At 35.5% G+C, this 18,799-nt stretch overlaps 1 protein-coding gene across 9 annotated transcripts in view; it reads right to left on the reverse strand.

Annotated features, from left to right (window-relative positions):
• Window positions 1-18,799, reverse strand: part of PARP4 (poly(ADP-ribose) polymerase family member 4) — a 123,104-nt gene that overhangs the window by 20,200 nt on the left and 84,105 nt on the right. For 8 of the 9 annotated variants that reach the window (XM_074303726.1, XM_074303723.1, XM_074303721.1 and 5 more), the window contains 3 exons: window positions 15,449-15,529; window positions 14,040-14,135; window positions 3,952-4,074 (listed from right to left, as the gene is read on the reverse strand). In XM_074303726.1, coding sequence (XP_074159827.1) covers window positions 3,952-4,074; window positions 14,040-14,135; window positions 15,449-15,529 — 300 coding nt within the window. The remainder of the gene's footprint in view (window positions 1-3,951; window positions 4,075-14,039; window positions 14,136-15,448; window positions 15,530-18,799) is intronic. The other variant, XM_074303722.1, reaches the window with a different exon arrangement.

Here is an 18,799-nt window from a genome sequence, read left to right on the forward strand (position 1 = left end):
AAATTATGTATGTGATGAATACAGAGAAGCTTATGAGTGAAACCAGGTGAAGTTTTCTCAAAAAGTCTATGAGATGGAGTAGGTCAGACTAGGCCTAAGTCACATGATCCCTATTCCCAGAGATCTGCAGGTTATAGGAAGTCACATGATCTCAAGGCTTAGAAGTCTCTAAAGGTCAGAATTTAGGTCAGCCTCAGGAAATAACAGGAAGTGTCCCACAGGACAGTGGTCAGTGATGGCTACTTCCTTTTAGTCCTAATGACATAAGGGAATTAGATGGGGGAGGAGGGCTGGTAGTTTTGGACCCTTACTCTCCTCAAGAATGGGTTAAAGAGGGAATTTGTGTATATACATACATATATATGTATATACATATATATATGCATATACACACAGATAAAAATCTAAATTCAGAAAGAAATAAGAGGGTAAGAGTATAAGGAGAAGAGAAAAGATAAAGGAGGAATTTTTGGAAGAAATGTGATTTACATTAGATCAGGGTTAAATAGTTGGAAGGGAATAAAAGTCTTCTAATTGTAGCCTTTGTTTGGGGGGGAAGAAGAGGAAAAGAAGAATAAAACAAAAAGTTCACACATCACAGAACAAAAGAAAACCTACAAGGAAGCAAAGATGGATAATTCTGAATATGATGTGTAGTATTTATCATATAGGCTTTCTTCAAATGGAAATTTATTTCTTATATTTTGAATCCTCTCCTATGTTCTGTTGTGCACATGGCAATTTTTTTCTTTTCCTAATTTCTGTTTAAATTAAAAAATTTTTAAAGAGACAAACATGGCTCAAATGTTTCATTTTGAGAAAAATGAAAGGATACCTACAACCTATCCCTTCATGAAGATGGGAGGTCCACAGAGGTTGTATATCATATGTGTTTTCAGACTTATTCAGTTTATCAATCAGTAGGGCTGATTTTTTTCCCTCTAAAATAGTATTTATTATATGGTATGGCTCTATGAGAGGGAGAGGAAGAAGAATACCAGGGATAACTATGATGATTAAAAAAAGAAAAGAAAACCAATAGAAACTATATTTAAAAAAAAAAAAAGAATAAGGGAATGAGAGCAGATTGCTATGTATATTCACTTATTCTTATGATACAAGTAGTAAGAGAGTTTACATTAATTTGCTGCTAATGACCTTCACTGATTAATAACATATATGGTTGTCATATATCAAGACCAAAGAAGGAGATGATAGCATCTTATATTCTCCTTATATCACCTATATATTATACACAAGGTAGAAAACTGGAGGTGAATACAATTACTTAATTTCACTTTTAGGATAAAATAGATTTGTGTTTGTTTTCACTATGAAAAAAGAGGAGCAATAAAACTGGATCACTGACAATGTGATTAGTTAATTAATTATGCTTTAAGTAATTAATGATGATTTACTATAATTATTTTGGTAGAGATAGATGTAAGAACTGGACTTGTAGAGGGCTAAAACTCCAAAAAGGAATGCTTGAATCAGATAACCTAGCACTTAAGGCTAATTACCTATTAGTTGTGAGACAATGACTCTGTTAGCATATATTTGGATAAATGGCCCTTCTCACAGTTGACGCTGGCTCAATGTTTGGTGTTAAGATAATCATAGGCAAGGATTAGAGGGTGATGTGAGAGAGGCTAGAGTCACTTGGCGCCAGGATGAAGAAGAGAGAGACTGGAGATTCTGGACTCGAGATCATCTAGGAGAGATCTTTGGCAAGCCTTGTGGCAGCTTGCCTACATCCTTCATTTCTCCCCCTAAAGACCAAGAATTTTAATTCATCCTGACTCTGGGTGACCCTGAAGACCTCCAAAGAGCTAGCCCACACTCTACATGGATCTGTGATGTTATTGCTACATGAAATTTTCAGATGCAGAAATTCCTACTACCATTGCAGATTAGTAAATTCTCTGTAATTTATAGTGTTCAAAGAGTTTCCTGGAACTCTGCTATTAAGTGACTTACCCAGAGTCACCAAGCTAGTACATGTCAGAGGCAGGATCTGACTTTCAGGTTAGCTTTCTATTCCTTGTATCTACTTCCTTTCTGTTTCAGAAAATAAACAAATTTTTTTTTAAACTTTATTTTTCTTGAAATTTTTTCCCTTTTTTTGGGGGGTCTATATTTTCTTTTACAACATGATTATTATGGAACTGCTTTACATAGCTACAGATGTGTAACTTGTATCAAATTGCTTACCTTCTCAATGGTGGTAGAATGGGAAGGGAAGGAGAGAATGTGAAACTCAAAATTATAAAAATGAATTTTAAAAACAATAAACACATTTAAAAAAACATTTTCAATGCAGCCATGATACTGTGGGGCTGGAGCAACAAATTAAAAGCCTTGGATCTATATTTTCAATCTCTTGTTTCCCACTAGATGAGTTGGGGTTGTGTTACAAAGAAAATTATCAGCTCTTTCTTTTTAATTTCAGCCTAAATGATATACTTATATCTACTCCTCTGAAATGTCAGTTAATAATTTATTAAATGTCTGCTTTCTGCCAAGAACTATGCTAAGTGCTAGAAATACAAAAAGAAGCAAAAGATAATTTCTACTCAATATCTATTTTTTATTTGAGTATTATTATTATTATTATTATTATTTGCTGAGGCAATTGGGCTTAAGTGACTTGCCCAGGGTCACACAGCTAGAAAGTGTTAAGTGTCTGAGGTCAGATTTGAACTTAGGTTTTTCTGAATTCAGGGCTGGTCCTCTATCCACTGTGCCACCTAGCTGCCCCTAAATAGGAAATAATTAAAATAGGGAAGGCAATAGAATTAAGAAGTATTAGGGAATGTTTTCCTCAGAGGATGGGATTTTAATTAGGTCTTGAAGAAAGCCAGGAAAGTCAAAAAGATTCCCAAAGATGAAGAGAAAGAATATTCCAGACATGGGGGACAGATAGAGAAAATACCTGGAGCCAAGAGATGGAATATTTTTCATTTGAGGAAAAGCAAGGAGGTTAAGTGTCACTGGGCTGAAGAGTATACGGTGTAAAATAAGCTGTAAAAAGACTGGAAAAGTAATGGGACAGAAGAAGGAGTTAGTATATGAAGGGCTTTAAATGATAAACAGAAGATTTTGTTTTTAATTCTGGAGGTGATAGGGAGCCTTTGGAGTTTAGTGAATGGAGGGCTATTTATGATGGGGTTGGACCTACACTTTAGGGAAATCATTTGGGCAGCTAATAGTTTGAAATGGGTGAAAGCCCCTTGTACAATTCAATATCCATAGGAGGTGTTCAGCAGATGATAACGGTTGAATTGAATAAAGAATATGGTATATACAAAAGCAAAGCTGTGCTATTTTCATTGTGACAAAGAATTAGAAATTGAGTTAGGAATTAGGAATTAGGAATTAGAAATTAGGAAATGGATTAACAAAGTTGCACTTTATGTTTGTGATGAATGATATTATGTTATAAGGAATGATGAAAGGATGGTTTTAGAAAAAAATCTGGAAAGACTTTTTATGAATTGATGCAAAGTGAAGTAAGTAGAATTGGAAGAATAATTTATATAATAACAATAGTATTGTAATGACAAACAACTTTTAAAGACTTAGGAACTCTGATCAATACAATGAAACCAGCCTCAATTCCAGAGAACTCCTGATGAAGCACACTATTTCCAAAGAGAGAGTGCAGATTGAAGGTTTTTTTTTTTTCTTTCTTTCTTTTTTTTTTTAATATAAGCTTAATGCAGGAATTTGTTTTGTTTGACTATACATATTTGTAATGGTTTTTGTTTTTGCTTTTTCAATAGTTAGGGGAGAGGAAAGTTAGAGGAGAAAATTTGAAACTAGAAATAAAATAAAACTGAACTTTTTAAAAAAGTAAAGCTGTGGGAATAGAATACAATTTGTGTGGGGGTGTCCACTAACAAACTTGGCTCAGGAAGGTCAATTTTGAAAAATTGCATTAAGGCTTACCTTCATCATTATGTTCTCTGGCTGCGCCACCTCCCAATCCATATATGGCAGAAAATCTATGTCTTCTGTGGTGATAAGTTCCAGAATATTTGGATTATTAGAATCTGATGATGTATTGCCATCCTGAGTTAAAACAAGTATATTCAGAACTAATTTTTATAATAAAGCTTTCATGATTCCATAGTCAGAAGACAGAAAACACTAAGTCTTAAATTGGGAACACTTAAAATTAGCTGATGAAATCAATAAATGTCACCTTCTAAAACTGAAGCTAATTAAAATAAAGCCATGAAATTGATCAACTGCAAAAGTGGATGAACTATTTCCATAACTAAATAACTTTAAAATAACCAGGAAAATAACCAAAATACAACTTACTGAAGTCAATCCAATTCAACATGTGACAATTAGATGAGGGTTTATTTTCCATAGAGCTACAAAACTCAACTTAGAAAAATATAAAGAAATTAAAATTAGAAAAAAATGAAATTGAAACCTAAAAAATGGAATCTAAGAATTAGGCTGACATGGAACACAGGAAAACAAAATTTATAGAGAGAAATCATAAAATTAAAATAATGGGGAATCAAGGGAAGGATTTTCATTTCAGGTGACAGGGTATAAAACAACGTGTCTATTGATCTAAGGTACCTATTAATTTAAACACCTCTTCTTGCAAGAACATAAAATAAAATCTTTTCCTAGATTCATCATTGAGTCAGAGGAGTTCTTGGCAAAGCATTTTGTTTGTTACAAACTTTTGCTTATATACATAAAGGTCAGGAATTTGGTAGGCAAGCAAAAAAACTTGCCTTGTGCTCTTTTCTTCTACTGCTCATTTTTAAGAAAGAACAAAACAGATTTGGAGTTGAAGATTGGGGGGGGGGGTTGGTCATCATTACCAAACTCAGAAAATTCCTGGAAATGTGACAGAATTAGGTAGCATTTATAAGGAAATTAAGTAGGGAGTAACATGGACTTTATTACTCTAAGAATGAAGAAAACTGCTTTTGGAAATCAATAAATACAATTCAAAAAATACTTAAGCCTGAAGGCATTAATTAGGTGGGGTGACTCTAGCTCTGTAATTGAAAGGAATTTCCTTCCGGAGAGATACTCATTTCCTGTTATGGGCCAGAATACTGAACTTGAAACAAGAATGCTTACAAGGTGCTAAGTGGAATTGAGGAGAAAATGGCTATCTAGTTTAGCATGGTTGATTTAGACTTAATTCTACAACAAATAATGGTTTCCTACTGATATAATGATTGGTTTGTACTCAGTGTAGAGCATATAAACTAGGAGCCTCAGCTAGATTGATTCAGAGATTCAGAAAGTCAGAGGCAAAGAAGACAAAGGACTGGCGGCAGGAGCTTAAATTTAATTCGATCTTCCATCTTCCTGGTGGGCTGGCCTGGATTTCTGCACTTCCCCCACTAAGACCAAGGCCAGACTGAATGGTTCTCCAGAAAGCTGCCCAGCCCCAGGAAGGAGATAATAAAGTATTTGGACTTTAACACCTGGGTACACTTGTGATGATTACTGAACAAGAGCTTCTTACAGAGACCCCAAGAAAACCAAAACTGAGAGCATTACAGTTTCCAGCTAAGGCTCAATGGAACATCTATTAAAAGACTTTCTGTTTGTATCTGGAGACGCCTTTAAGTAGTCAATTTGAGTAAGGGGAGGGCCTAACACCCCATCCCATGCAGGAGATAAAAAATTGAGGAGTGAAGGTTGACTCCTAGGTTGTGAGGATGGTCGTACCCTCCATAATATTGGAGAAGTTAGTAAGAAGGGAGGGTTAAATGGGAAAGATAATGAGTTCAGTTTTGTACGTGTTGAGTTTAAGATGTCCATTTGGCATCCAGTTTGAAATTTCTAATAGGCACTTGAAGATGTGAGACTGGAGATCAGCAAAGAGTTAGGACTAGAAATAATAAACCAAAGAACTGATGAGATAAAAAAAAAAATTGAAAAAATAGAGGAAGAAGAGAAAAGTTTTCAGGTCAGAGTTTTAGTGGGCATTTAAAATTAATGGCTAATCCTGCATGAAAATCCAGCAAAGGAGACTAAGAAGGTATGATCAGACAGGTCCAAGCAAAACCAGTAAAGTATGTTAAGAAGGGGGTGATCAAAGAAACTTGTTTATCAGTGGAGATTATATTTCCAGGCAGAAGGTAGAAGCAGAGAGGACTGCAGCCTCCTGACCAATGAAGCTGTACTTGAAATCAGCAGATTACCATTATGCAGTGGCTTTGTGAGATCAAAAAAAAAGCTGCCCCCTGATAGGGTTACACACTTCTTATGTAGAAATGCTACTAGTCTTACAGTTCCAGAAGTTATGTATTAAAGGCCAGGAGTTTGACTAGGCAAGGGAAAGAATTTGCCTCTTGGTCTTTTCTTCTACTGCTCATTTTCCAATGAGTTGTCTCCAATTTAAACCTAAACTAGTTTATTCCCAAGAAATGCTAAAATGAGCCTTTTTTTTTTTTTTTTTTTTTTTGGTTGCTGAGGCAATTGGGATTAAGTGACTTGCCCAGAGTCACATAGCTAGGAAGTGTTAAATGTTTGAGACCAGATTTGAACTCAAGTTGGTGCTCTATCCACTGCCTCACCTACCTGCCCCAAGCCTCTTCTTTTTCTTTTTTAAAATTCTTTTTCTATTTATTCTTTAGTAAGCATACTCAGGTCAATTCTCTCAGACTGTACTGTTTGTATGGAATCATAAGAAGCCAAAACTTCATAGTCTCAATCTTCTCTGAGACATCATTTTTTTTTTTTTTTTAAAAAGAAGATGCCTTTTTCTATTTAACAACATGTGGATCAACTGATATGTCTATATATGTGCCAAAATGTTTGTGGCAGCTCTTTTTGTTGTAGCTAGAAACTGGAAGATGAATGGATGTCCATCAGTTGGAGAATGGTTGGGTAAATTGTGGTATATGAAGGTTATGGAATATTATTGCTCTGTAAGAAATGACCAGCAGGAGGAATACAGAGAGGCCTGGAGAGACTTAAATCAACTGATGCTGAGTGAAATGAGCAGAACCAGAAGATCACTGTACATTTCAACAACAATACTGTATGAGGATGTATTCTGATGGAAGTGGAAATCTTCAACATAAAGAAGATCCAACTCACTTCCAGTTGATCAATGATGGACAGAGGTAGCTACACCCAGAGAAGGAACACTGGGAAGTGAATGTAAATTGTTAGCACTAATATCTGTCTGCCCAGGTTGCATGTACCTTCGGATTCTAATGTTTATTGTGCAACAAGAAAATGATATTCACACACATGTATTGTACCTAGACTATATTGTAACACATGTAAAATGTATGGGATTGCCTGTCATCGGGGGGAGGGAATAGAGGGAGGGGGGGTAATTTGGAAAAATGAATACAAGGGATAATATTATAAAAAATATATATATACAATTGATATGTTTAGAGACTTTCTTGATTAGCATATTTTTAGATGATTTTGAGACCTGGTCAGTCTGGCAGATTCAACTGGGCTTCTCCTTGATCTCTTCTTGATTCCTTCTCCTTACTACATGGATCCTGCCTCTGCTCCCCTGAGAATTTAAAAATTGTGTTTCCCCAAGAACAAGTTGCTTATTCAGTATCACTGCCTTGCACAGTTGTATTTGCTTGAGCCTGTGAAGCTATTTTCACATAAATAAAATAGCAAACCTTTGTAATCTGTGATGGATATGTGACTTATTTCTTCAGGTCAATTGAACTGTAACTGAATCTCTAATATACTATTTTTATATAATACTCTTTTACAATTATGCTCTCCCAAATTTATTTCATATCACCACTCCTGGTACCTTTTTTTTTTAACCACTTCATTTGGATGATGACCACATATCTTCTCCATATATGTGCTGGTCACATGTGTTCCACATTTCCCATTAGTGTTAGAATTTTGGGGAAAATGTGCTCCAGTCATGGAGGAAATGGTTTATTAGAAGGCAGCTGAGTGACATAGTAGATAAAGCACCAAGTCCTGGAGTTAAGATCTGAGTTCAAATCCTTATTTGACTAATATCGACACTTACTACAGACACTGTGTAGCCCTAGGCAAGTCACTTAACTGTTGTTAACCTCATATTACTCATTTATAAAATGAGAAGAATAACAATACCTCTCTCCCAAGACTGTTGTGAGGATCAAATGAAATACTAATTGTAAAGTGCTTAGCATAGAGCCTAACAAGTAGTAACTAACATGTAAAAGTTAGCTATTATTTTTATTATCATCATTATTATTGTTGTTATTGTTGCTATTTTTCTTATACTCTTTTGTTAAATGCTTTTGCTTTGCATTAATTGTATCTTCTTGTTAACTATTAAATGTAAACATATCAATGTAATGTTTTGAGCTATGATCTTGAGCGAGTTAATTTGGGGCGTGCCTGGACTTCCATTTCCTACTCAATTGCCTAGAGAATGGCCTCTTTGGGTTATAGACATTAAGCATTGTTTCTATTCTATCCCTCTAGATAAGGAGGATATGAAAAGATTTGCCTTTTCAGTGCCCAGTGTTAACTTAGCTGAGTCTTATAAAAGACATGAATGGACAGTTTTGCCACAGGGAATGAAAAACAGCCCTACTATGTGTCAAATGTATGTGGCTGCTGCTCTTACGCCAGTAAGAAAAGCATTTCCTTGAAGGAATGCCCACCAATTGGAGAATGGTTGGGTAAATTATGGTATATGAATGTTATGGAATATTATTGCTCTGTAAGAAATGATCAACAGGATGAATACAGAGAGGCTTGGAGAGACTTACATGTACTGATGCTGAGTGAAATGAGCAGAACCAGGAGATCATTATACATTTCAACAACAATACTACATGACGATCAATTCTGATGGCCGTGGCTCTCTTCAACAATCAGAGGATCAAAATCAGTTCCAAATGATCAGTAATGAACAGAACCAGCTACACCCAGCAAAAGAACACTGGGAAATGAGTGTGGACCACAACATAACATTTCCACTCTTTCTGTTATTGTTTGTTTGCATTTTTGTTTTTCTTCCCAGGTTATTTTTACCTTCTTTCTAAATCCAATTTTTCTTGTGTAGCAAGAGAATTGTATAAATGTATATACATAAATTGTATTTAACATATACTTTAACATATTTAACATGTATGGGACTACCTGCCATCTATGGGAGAGGGTAGGGGGAAGGAGGGAAAAATTTGGAACAGAAAATTTTGCAAGGGTCAATGTTGAAAAATTACCCATGCATAAGTTTTGTATATAAAAAGCTATAATAAAAATAATATTAAAAAAAGAAAAGTATTTCCAAAGTTATGTTACTATATTACATGGATGATATCTGGGGTATGCACCTGAGGAGCAAATGTTAGAAGCATGTCTACAAAAGACCATAGAAACACTAAGGAACTACAAATTGCATATAGCTCCAGAAAAAATTCAAAAGCACGCTCCTTTTCAATATTTAGTATATAAAATATATCCTAAGATGTTGGAATACACGGGAGAGCTGTTGGAATACACAGGAGCCACTTGACAGTGGCTGCTGGAGATCCAACCCAGAATGGATCTCCTCTTGTGAGAGGATGATACAAGGAGACTGAGAGACAGATGCTGTTCTCTGACCTCTCTGACTGAGAAACCATTGCGTTGTCTGACCTCTCTCCTCCTTCCTCTGCCTCCACTTTATCTCATTTCCAGTCCACAATACCCGTGTCAGCAAAGGTTGCCCTGCAACTCCTTCAGATGCTATGATCCACAACTGTGGAGGCTCTTGGCTGTCCCGTAACACTACAGTGCTTATAGTACAAAACTTTAAGAACAGAAAAGTTGAACACCTTAAATGACTTTCAGAAATTGATGGGAGATAACTAATGGATGTGTCCAGTGTTAGGCTTAACTACTTATCAATTACAACCATTACATGACATTTTAAGGAGAGACACTGCTTTAAGCTTACCACGCCAGCTTATAAAAGAAGCTTAAGAGGCTTTAAGAGAAGTTGAATTGGCTTTATCCTGTAATATTCTTCTTTAAAATATAATGTTCTCTGGGAGGTGGTTTCTTGGGGGGCTTCTGGAGGCAGCCTTAGTTTCAGTTCAGAGGATTAAAGTCCAAATCCTTTATTGTTTCCTTCCAAGTCTTGTCTCCTTCCTGGGCCCGTTAGCTTTCTTAGAGGCCTATCTCTCTCCTTGGTTCCTGCCACCAGTCCTTTGCCTCTGCCAGCTTCTGCCTCTAGCTCCCTCTGAATGTCTCCAGCCAGCACAAAGATGGAAGATGGAATGAATCTATCTCCTCCTCTGAGAGTGGGCTTGTCCTTCCTGGCCCTGACAGCTCTTTCTTATATGCTCCATACTGAATATACATCAATCATTATATCACTAGGAAACCATTATTTGTTGTAGGATTAAATCACTGTCTCCTCAATTCTACTTAGTACCTTGTTTCAAGTTCTGGCCCATAACATCTCCAATGTAGGATCAGATCAATCATACTGAACCATGCTAAATTAGATAATTATTGTCTCTATCAATTCTACTGTCTTAGTACCTTGGAAGAATCCTAACATTATCCAATGTGGCTGAGTCACTCAGAAACCCTTGGAAATATCAGTTTTTGCTACACAAGAGGCACCCACAGCAGTCCTTCATCAACAAGACAGTGTGATAGAGTGAGTGAATCTCCCAGAACAACCAAACCAAAGCCTTAATCCTTACCCAGTGCTTGTGGCTAGAATTTTATTAAAGGCCATTAAGAGAGCAGTGCAATTATCTAAGATAAGACTTGAAAAGATATATACTTTTTATACCAATTCATGTATGCTGTGAAACCATCCCAGAGTTGGCCACAGCTCCAAATTTTACACACGGGTCTCCATTAAAGATATCCAGTACATAATTGGCGATGGCTTCTTGAAGAAAAGGTTTCTAAAGTTCTTCTTAAAGGACCAACTATCTTTACAGATGCATCCAAATATAATATTTGCACTGTATACTCTAATGACTTAACTATAAAGAGAGTAATCAGAACTCCTTTTCAGTCCACTCAGCAGAATGAATTATATGCAATCATTCTAGCTCTTGCTTATTATCTGGGAGACATAAATATAATATCTGATTCAGCCTGTTCAGTAGGTGTGGTACAAAAATTTGCCACAGCCCAAATAAAATTTGTAGCTTCTAATATATATCAGCTCTTTAAGGAATTTCAAGAGCAAGTGAGAAAGCATCCAGGTAAGATTTATATCTTACATGTCCACTTTCATGGTGGACTTCCAGATCCTATTTTTTATAGAAATTCAAAGCTAGATTGCCTTCTAACCATGTTAGCCAATACTCCTTTATTTCAGGCAGCCCAAGAATCTCATTCTAAATATCATCAGGCTGCTCAAGCTTTATGTTTGCAATTTGGGATAACAAAAGAGGAAGCTAGGAACATAGTAAAAAGCCTCTACAGCAGTGGTCCTCAAACTTTTTAAATAGGGGGCCAGTTCACTGTCCCTCAGACTGTTGGAGGGCCAGACTAGAGTAAAAACAAAACCTCACACTCTGTCTTTGCCCCTCAGCCCATTTGCCATAACCTGGCGGGCCACATAAATGTCCTCAGTGGGCCGCATCTGGCCCGCAGGCCATAGTTTGAGAACCTCTGCTCTACAGCTTGCCTTTCTTTCCATGCTCCTATGCTCCCTCCAGGGAAGAACCCTCATGGTTTGAGATCCAATGAAATCTTTTGGTTGCCTGTCTTTTATCCTTGTTGTAATAGACACCTTTTCAGGATTTACTTTTGCAATACCAGCAGCAAAAGAACAATACCAGCAGTCCAAGTGGTTACTGAATTCCTTTTGCAATTATGGTGTGCCACAAGCAATAAAAACAGATAATGGACCTGCATATGCTTTTAAACATTTCACACACTTTTGTGCACAGTATCAGATTTTACACACTATTGGTATACCTTTTAATCCTCAAGGACAGGCAATAGTAGAGAGGAGAAACAGAGACATTAAGACACTCCTCCAAAAACAAAAGAAAGGGGGAGCCACAGGTAACCCTAGAGAACTTCTAAATTTAGTTCTTTACATTACTAATTTTTTGATTTTTGACAAAGATGCACTGGCTCCAGCAGACAGGTTTTATAACCACCAGAAGGGCAAGCAGCTCCATTATCTTTAGATAACCATCAGGTGATGTAGAGAGATCTAGAAAGTGGTGAATGGAAGGGACCAGATAGGTTAACTGCTTGGAAGAGAGGGTTTGCTTATATCTCCACAGGTGGAGAAGGAATCAGATGGGTGCCAATGAGCCATATTCGCCTTGTCCATCAGAGAGAGATGGAGCAGACCCTTGAAATAAAGGAGAAGACCCAAGAAACATCTGATTCCATCTCTGACAATGTGTGCCACTGAAAGAGCCTGGCTGTAAACCCTATGTGCATGGCTATTAACTCATGAACATCAAAAATTGTCAATGAGACTGCTGCTGGTCTTCAAAACCTGTAGGGATCATTGGATTCCCTTACATATGAAGTAATGGATAATAGATTGGTTTTGGACTATCTCTTGGCTGCTGAAGGAGGTGTATGTATGATTGTTATTTATATATCCTCCTTCTAGGACTTATGGACACAAATAATTCCTCATTTTGATTCATATTATTTATTACAATGAGTAGTAGTTTCACTACTAGCCTGTGTTATATTATTATGTGCTTGTGAAATACCTCACATGCTGATGGATTTATGTATATCTGTTTCAAGAAAGACCCTTCAGCCCAGAGGAAACCTGCTAACAATATCTGGTTTGACTCCCCATTTCCCTTTGGTGTTTTTACCTCCCTTCCTGAGAAGTTAGGGAGGGTGTGACCACCTATATTCTAAAATAAAAGAAAGCAGAAGATGTAGAGGGCTGGAACTATAGAGAAGTATACTTGAAACAAGGATACTTACAACAAGATGTTAATGCAGTGTGATTGTTGAGATGATGGTTCTCTAGTTTACATATACATTACATATAATGTAATGGTTCTATAATTCACACATACTCAGTATGCTGTAATGATGTAATTGTAATAGGATATTTAAGGGCTGAGAGAATTGGAAATAAGAGACATTCCATCTTTGATCATCCTCCTGGTGGCTCCCCTGCTTACTTCGCTCCTCCATTAAGACCAAGGCTGGTCCCAAGATCCTCCAGAGAGCTAGTGTGGACAATACAATTTTAGGCTACCCATATTAGTTCTTTAGATAAAAATATCCTTACAACAAATTCAGTAGAACTGAATAATATCTTGCAATTAATCAGAACTTAATAATTTGTTGAATTCTAATCAAGGTACCCTATTTTTATGGAAAAGACTAGGAGTCAGTGATCAGCACAGAATGGATTACCTTCCATTGGTTCAGCTAACATAAAATGATTACCCTTCAAAAATCAATACAAATTTCCTAGCAGGTAATCCTGCCATCAAGGTAGTATTCTTCAGATCCTGAATGTTATCCTAGTAGACCATCATATTCTATGATATAGGTTCCATGCTAGTATTCTAGCTTTTATAAAGCTGAGGCAGCCAAATATACAAAGACAATAATTAACAATAGATGAGACCTCCAGGTTGTCTTTCTAATTGCCCACCATCATAGGAATGAACTGGAATATTTTAGGGGATAGTCTACCTCTTCTGCAATGGTCAAGAGATTGGCCTCAATCCTCAGGTCTACTAACTTCTTCACTAGAGGAGAAAAAATTTGCATTACCTGTCTTAAAAGAATGTGTTTAAGAAAAGACTTTTATAGCTGGAAAACACTACAGGAATGTGAGATGTTGTAATTTTCTATTGATAAAATAAAAGGTATATAATTATTAATAATAAATCTATGCTTTGTAATATTCTAGAAGATATGTTTTCTGGCAAAATGTCAAAATGTTAGTTTTCCCACTTCACCACATAATTAAAGTACATGACAAATTTAATAACAATAGAATTAAATATAAATCATATTTAATAACATCCCTATTTGCTTATTTTATCATTTAGATAATTAAAATAATTTAATTACTTATTAACAATAATACTTACTCTTTTTTCAACTGCTACAAAACTTGTAAATTGTGTTATAATAGAGTTCTCCTTGCTGAGTTGAATAATCAGAGACTTCAAAATTTGCTTCTTCATCTAGGTTGGAACATTTTAAATAGAAAGAAATATTATACTAAATAGATGTATTTTGGATTTAGGGTGTATGAATAATTCACATAGATATACATATTATGTTCTTTTAAAATTATGGTTCTTGTTACTTCTTTAATGAAAATTCTAGAAAACTGTTTTCCCTTTAGATAAAGAAGTATGATCTCATGTTCAGAAAGAACATTGGACTTGAAATCAGAACATATGGGTAAGTCATATTGTCTCAGCTTTGGTTTCCTCATCTATAAAATGGGCACAATATATACCTGTTTTAAGAACAAAATAAGAATGCATATGAAAATGTTTTCTAAACTGTAAGTTTCCATGCAAAAGTTTTCTTCCAGATTTTTCACTTTCATAAGGTAAGTGACTCCATGTCACCCACCTGACATCTGATAAATCATATGGAAAAGAATAGAAAAGACTTTGATAAAAATCAAAGAAGAAAAGCTGCCTAATCTCAAAAAAAGACTAAAAAAATCTTGAAAATAATTTATCAGTTCATCAATCCAAAAGTCTGATAATTTAGTATTAGGTTAATGTAAGATCTCCTTCCCTAAAAGTAACCATTGCCTACCCATAGTTTGGGGCTTTCAGTAGCATTCATTGTATGGCAACATCTGGGAAGTCAAGAAATCACTTTTTGAAAGAAAAGTTATAGATCTGCAGTGGGATCCCACATTGATTCATGTGGGAAGTCTTTTTACAATAATAAAAATCTTTTGTCAAATATTTCATACAATTGTTGACCCTTGAAAGTCTTGAAAGGGCTTTAAAGGTGACCATGTTCAATCTTCTTATCATACAGATGAGGAAAATGAAGTCCAGAGAGCTTAGATGATTAGTCAAGGTTACATGATAAGACATGGGATTTGAAATCAGGTTCTAAGACCCTCCGATAAAAAGCTCCTCTAAATTTAACTCTCTTTGCGCTGTTGCCTAATGTTACATTTGCTCTTGCTGTTATTCTAGTTTTACAAGACTAGAAATCTCCTTGGTTTTTCTTTTGAATGAAAATACAATATGAGAAAATATAGTGGGATTTTCTCTCTAAAAGAAGTGAAAAGAGATGAAGAAATATTCTTCATCATGTCATGCTTTCATTCTGGGATCAGATGATCTTTAAAGGTCCTTCCAGCTCTAAATTCCATCATTATAAAATATTCTTTAAGACAAATTTTTTCAACCTAAAAAAAAAATTTATTTCTTTATCCCAATTCCCTAAATTCACATGTTGCTGGTTACATCAGTTTAAGATTTTCTAAAATCAAGGCATACTTTATATAGAAAGAACAAACCTCATGTTTTGTTTCATCCTCATGAAGCATTCCATCTTCATAATCTCTGATGATAGCTCTAGCTGTTAGCTTGTGAAGCATCTACATTTTAGGAGCAAAATAAAATACATAACTTTTTTGATTACTATTTTACCTTCTAGACTTTTTTTTTTCCTGAGGCAATTGGGGTTAAGTGACTTTCCCAGGGTTACACAGCTAGGAAGTGCTAAGTGTCTGAAATCAAATTTGAGCTCAAGTCCTCCTGACTTCAGAGCTGGTGGGTCTATCCATTGAGCCATCTAGCTGCCTCAACATTCTTGACTTTTTAAAAGTCAATTAATTTCCTTAGTTCCTTAAGTAAGTTCCTTTATTATAAGCAAGTAGCAGGTTTGTCTCTAAGACATACAAAGGTAGGAGGATATCTGTGCAAATGTTCTCTGAGGAAAGAGAAAACAGTGTAACCTAAAGATTATTTTTCCTCTCTTTAAAGGTTATTCATACAAGAAGATGGCCTTTAGTAAGTTTTTTGTTTTGTTTTATTTTCAAAGTAATACTCCACTTTTATTTATTTAAAAAATTTTTAAATTTACTTTTAATCATCAAAAAAATCTGCCTTGTCTCCTTTCACCTTCATCCCTCCAAAGTGAGAAAGAAAAATAAAACAAAACAAAACAAATTCCATATTATAAACATGTTAAGCAAAACAAATTCCTATATTGGTCAAGTTAAAAAACAATATTTACACTCTCAATCCATCATCTATCAAGAAATAGATAACATTTCATCATGGATTCCTTTGGAATCACAGTTCTATATCGCACTGATCAGAGTTCTTAATACTCAAAACTATTTTTTTTTCAATAGTACTGTCAGTGTATAAAACACTCAGTTCTGCTCACTTCACTCTGCATGACTCACATAAACCTTCATAGGTTTATCTGAAACTATCCCTTTCAACATTACTTATGGGACATTCCATCATTAAATCGTAACATTCTCTGCTATTTCCAAATTGATGGGCACACTTTCGATTTCCAATTCTTTACCACCACCAAGAGAGTTGTTATGAATATTTTTGGGTATCTTTAAAGTTTGTTTTGTTTTGTTTTGAACTACTCTTTCCCTTAACTAACACTTCCCCACTATGCCAATTTTTTACATTTGTTTTTAAATTTTTCTTTCCCTTATCCCACTCACAATTAAGGAACCATTTGTGGTTATGCAAAACATTTCCATATAAGTCAAGTTGTGAAAAAAAAAACAAAAAAACAAACAGATCTCTCACCCTAATGAAAATAAAAACTCTCAAAAAATTAAGTTAAAAAAACCAGAGAGATAAAGAGAAAAAAAATGCTTCAATCTGAATTCAGACACAATCAGTTGTTTCTCTCAGTATGGATAGGATTTTTTATCATATCCCTCAAAGTAGTACTATGTGGGTGATTGTGCTACTGAGAATAGAAAAGTCATTTATAGATGGTCAACCCAGAACATTGCTCTTACTTTGTATACAATACATTTTACTTTGCTTAAATTCATGGAAGATTTTCCAGGTTTTTTTGTTTGTTTGTTTGTTTTTGTTTTTTCTGAGAGCATCCTGCTTTATCCATAGGATAATTATATTCCATCACAAACACAAACCTCAGTTTATTGAGCTATTCCCTAACTGATGGGCATCCCCTCAATTTCCAATTTTTTTGCCTTGAGACTGCTATGAATATTTTTGCACATCTAAGTCATTTTCTTTTCTTTCTTTTTTTTTTTTTTTGAATCTCTTTGGTATTCTTAAGGATATGCATGAATTTATAGTCCTTAGGGCATAGATCATATCTTTTAATCATTTGTTAAGTGGGGCATGGCTCTTATTTTTTAAAAATATTTGACTCGTTTTACTATTACTTATTAGGGGGAGGGAGTGTACAGAGCCAAGATGGCAGAGAAAATACATGGGTCTATCTAAGCTCTTCTTTATCCTCACATTACTTTTTTTATGAAATAGCCTTGGAATTAGTGCTTACCTGTCAATACCTATGAATATTGGGAATACAACACATTACCAATAGAAGATAATGTTGAAATTCACCAGAAAAGGTCTGTTTTTGCTCACTGGCAGGGACTGCTAGGCCAGGCATAGCATCAAGCAAGTAGGCAGTGAGAGCCCAGGAAACAATTCATGCTGAGCAGACCAGAGGGGGGGCAGGGTGCCAGCAGAAAATTTGCAGGGAGAACTTTTACCATAGTGTCAGCTGCTCTGCTCTGGCAGCAAGCCAGTGGATCAGCGGAGAGGTTATGAACACAGGGGGTAAAGATTGTGACCCCAAAAGACTAGAGTCTCTTGGGGCCTGGACACACCCACCCAGCACCAGGAGGGACTCAGCCCTTTCTCAGCATGCAACCACTGATCCCAGTGCAGACACTAATCCCATCACAGCCATTGCTATGCCATTGCTGCTTCACTGCTACTTCCTATGGTCTGTTGAGCAAGCTTGGTAATACCACACTGCCCCAAAAGCAGACTGCAGGGTTTTTTTTGTTTTTTGTTTTTTGTCAAAATGAATAAAAAGGCACAGCGGACTCTAACTTCTATACTGAAAGAGAGCAGACTTCAAACCCTGAGGAGACTAAAAGCAGATCATCTCCAGATGAAGCCCCAAATGGTGATATAACCTGGTCCCCATCACACAAGGCTCTAATAGAAGAAATTTTAAGAGGCTCTTATAAGAGAGCAAGAAGAAAAATGGGGAAAGGAAAGGGAAGCTTGGCAAGAGGGTCTGGATAAATCATCCTACTCAGAATGGATAGAGAGATCTACTCCCTGAAAAACAAAATTAGTGAATTGGAAAAAGAAAATAGTTCCCTAAAAAATAAAATTGGCAAAATGGAAAAAAATTCCTTAGAACAAAACAACACATTTAGAAACTCAATTGGGCAATTACAAAAAGAAATAAAAAAGTAAATGAAGAAAATAATTAATTAAAAATCAGAACTGAACAAATGGAAATGAATGACTTGAAGAGACAGCAAGAATCAGTCAAGCAAAACCAAAAAAATAAAAATATAGGAAAAAATGTTAAATAACTACTTGGGAAAACAACAGACCTGGAAAATAGCTCTAGGAGAGATAATCTAAGGCTTACTGGACTTCCTGAAAATCATGATGAAAAAAAAGAGCCTAGACACTATTTTTCAGGAAATCATCAAATAGAACTGTCCAGATGTTATAGAAACAGAAGGTAAAATAGACATTGAAAGAATTCATTGATCACTTACTGAAAGAGATGCCTAAATCAAAACTCCAAGAAATATTGTGACTAAATTCCAGAACTATCAAACCAAGGAAAAAATACTAATAAGCATCTAGGAAAAAAAATT

This window comes from Sminthopsis crassicaudata, chromosome 3 (genome assembly GCF_048593235.1).
Source record: "Sminthopsis crassicaudata isolate SCR6 chromosome 3, ASM4859323v1, whole genome shotgun sequence".
Classification (NCBI taxonomy): Eukaryota; Metazoa; Chordata; class Mammalia; order Dasyuromorphia; family Dasyuridae; genus Sminthopsis; species Sminthopsis crassicaudata.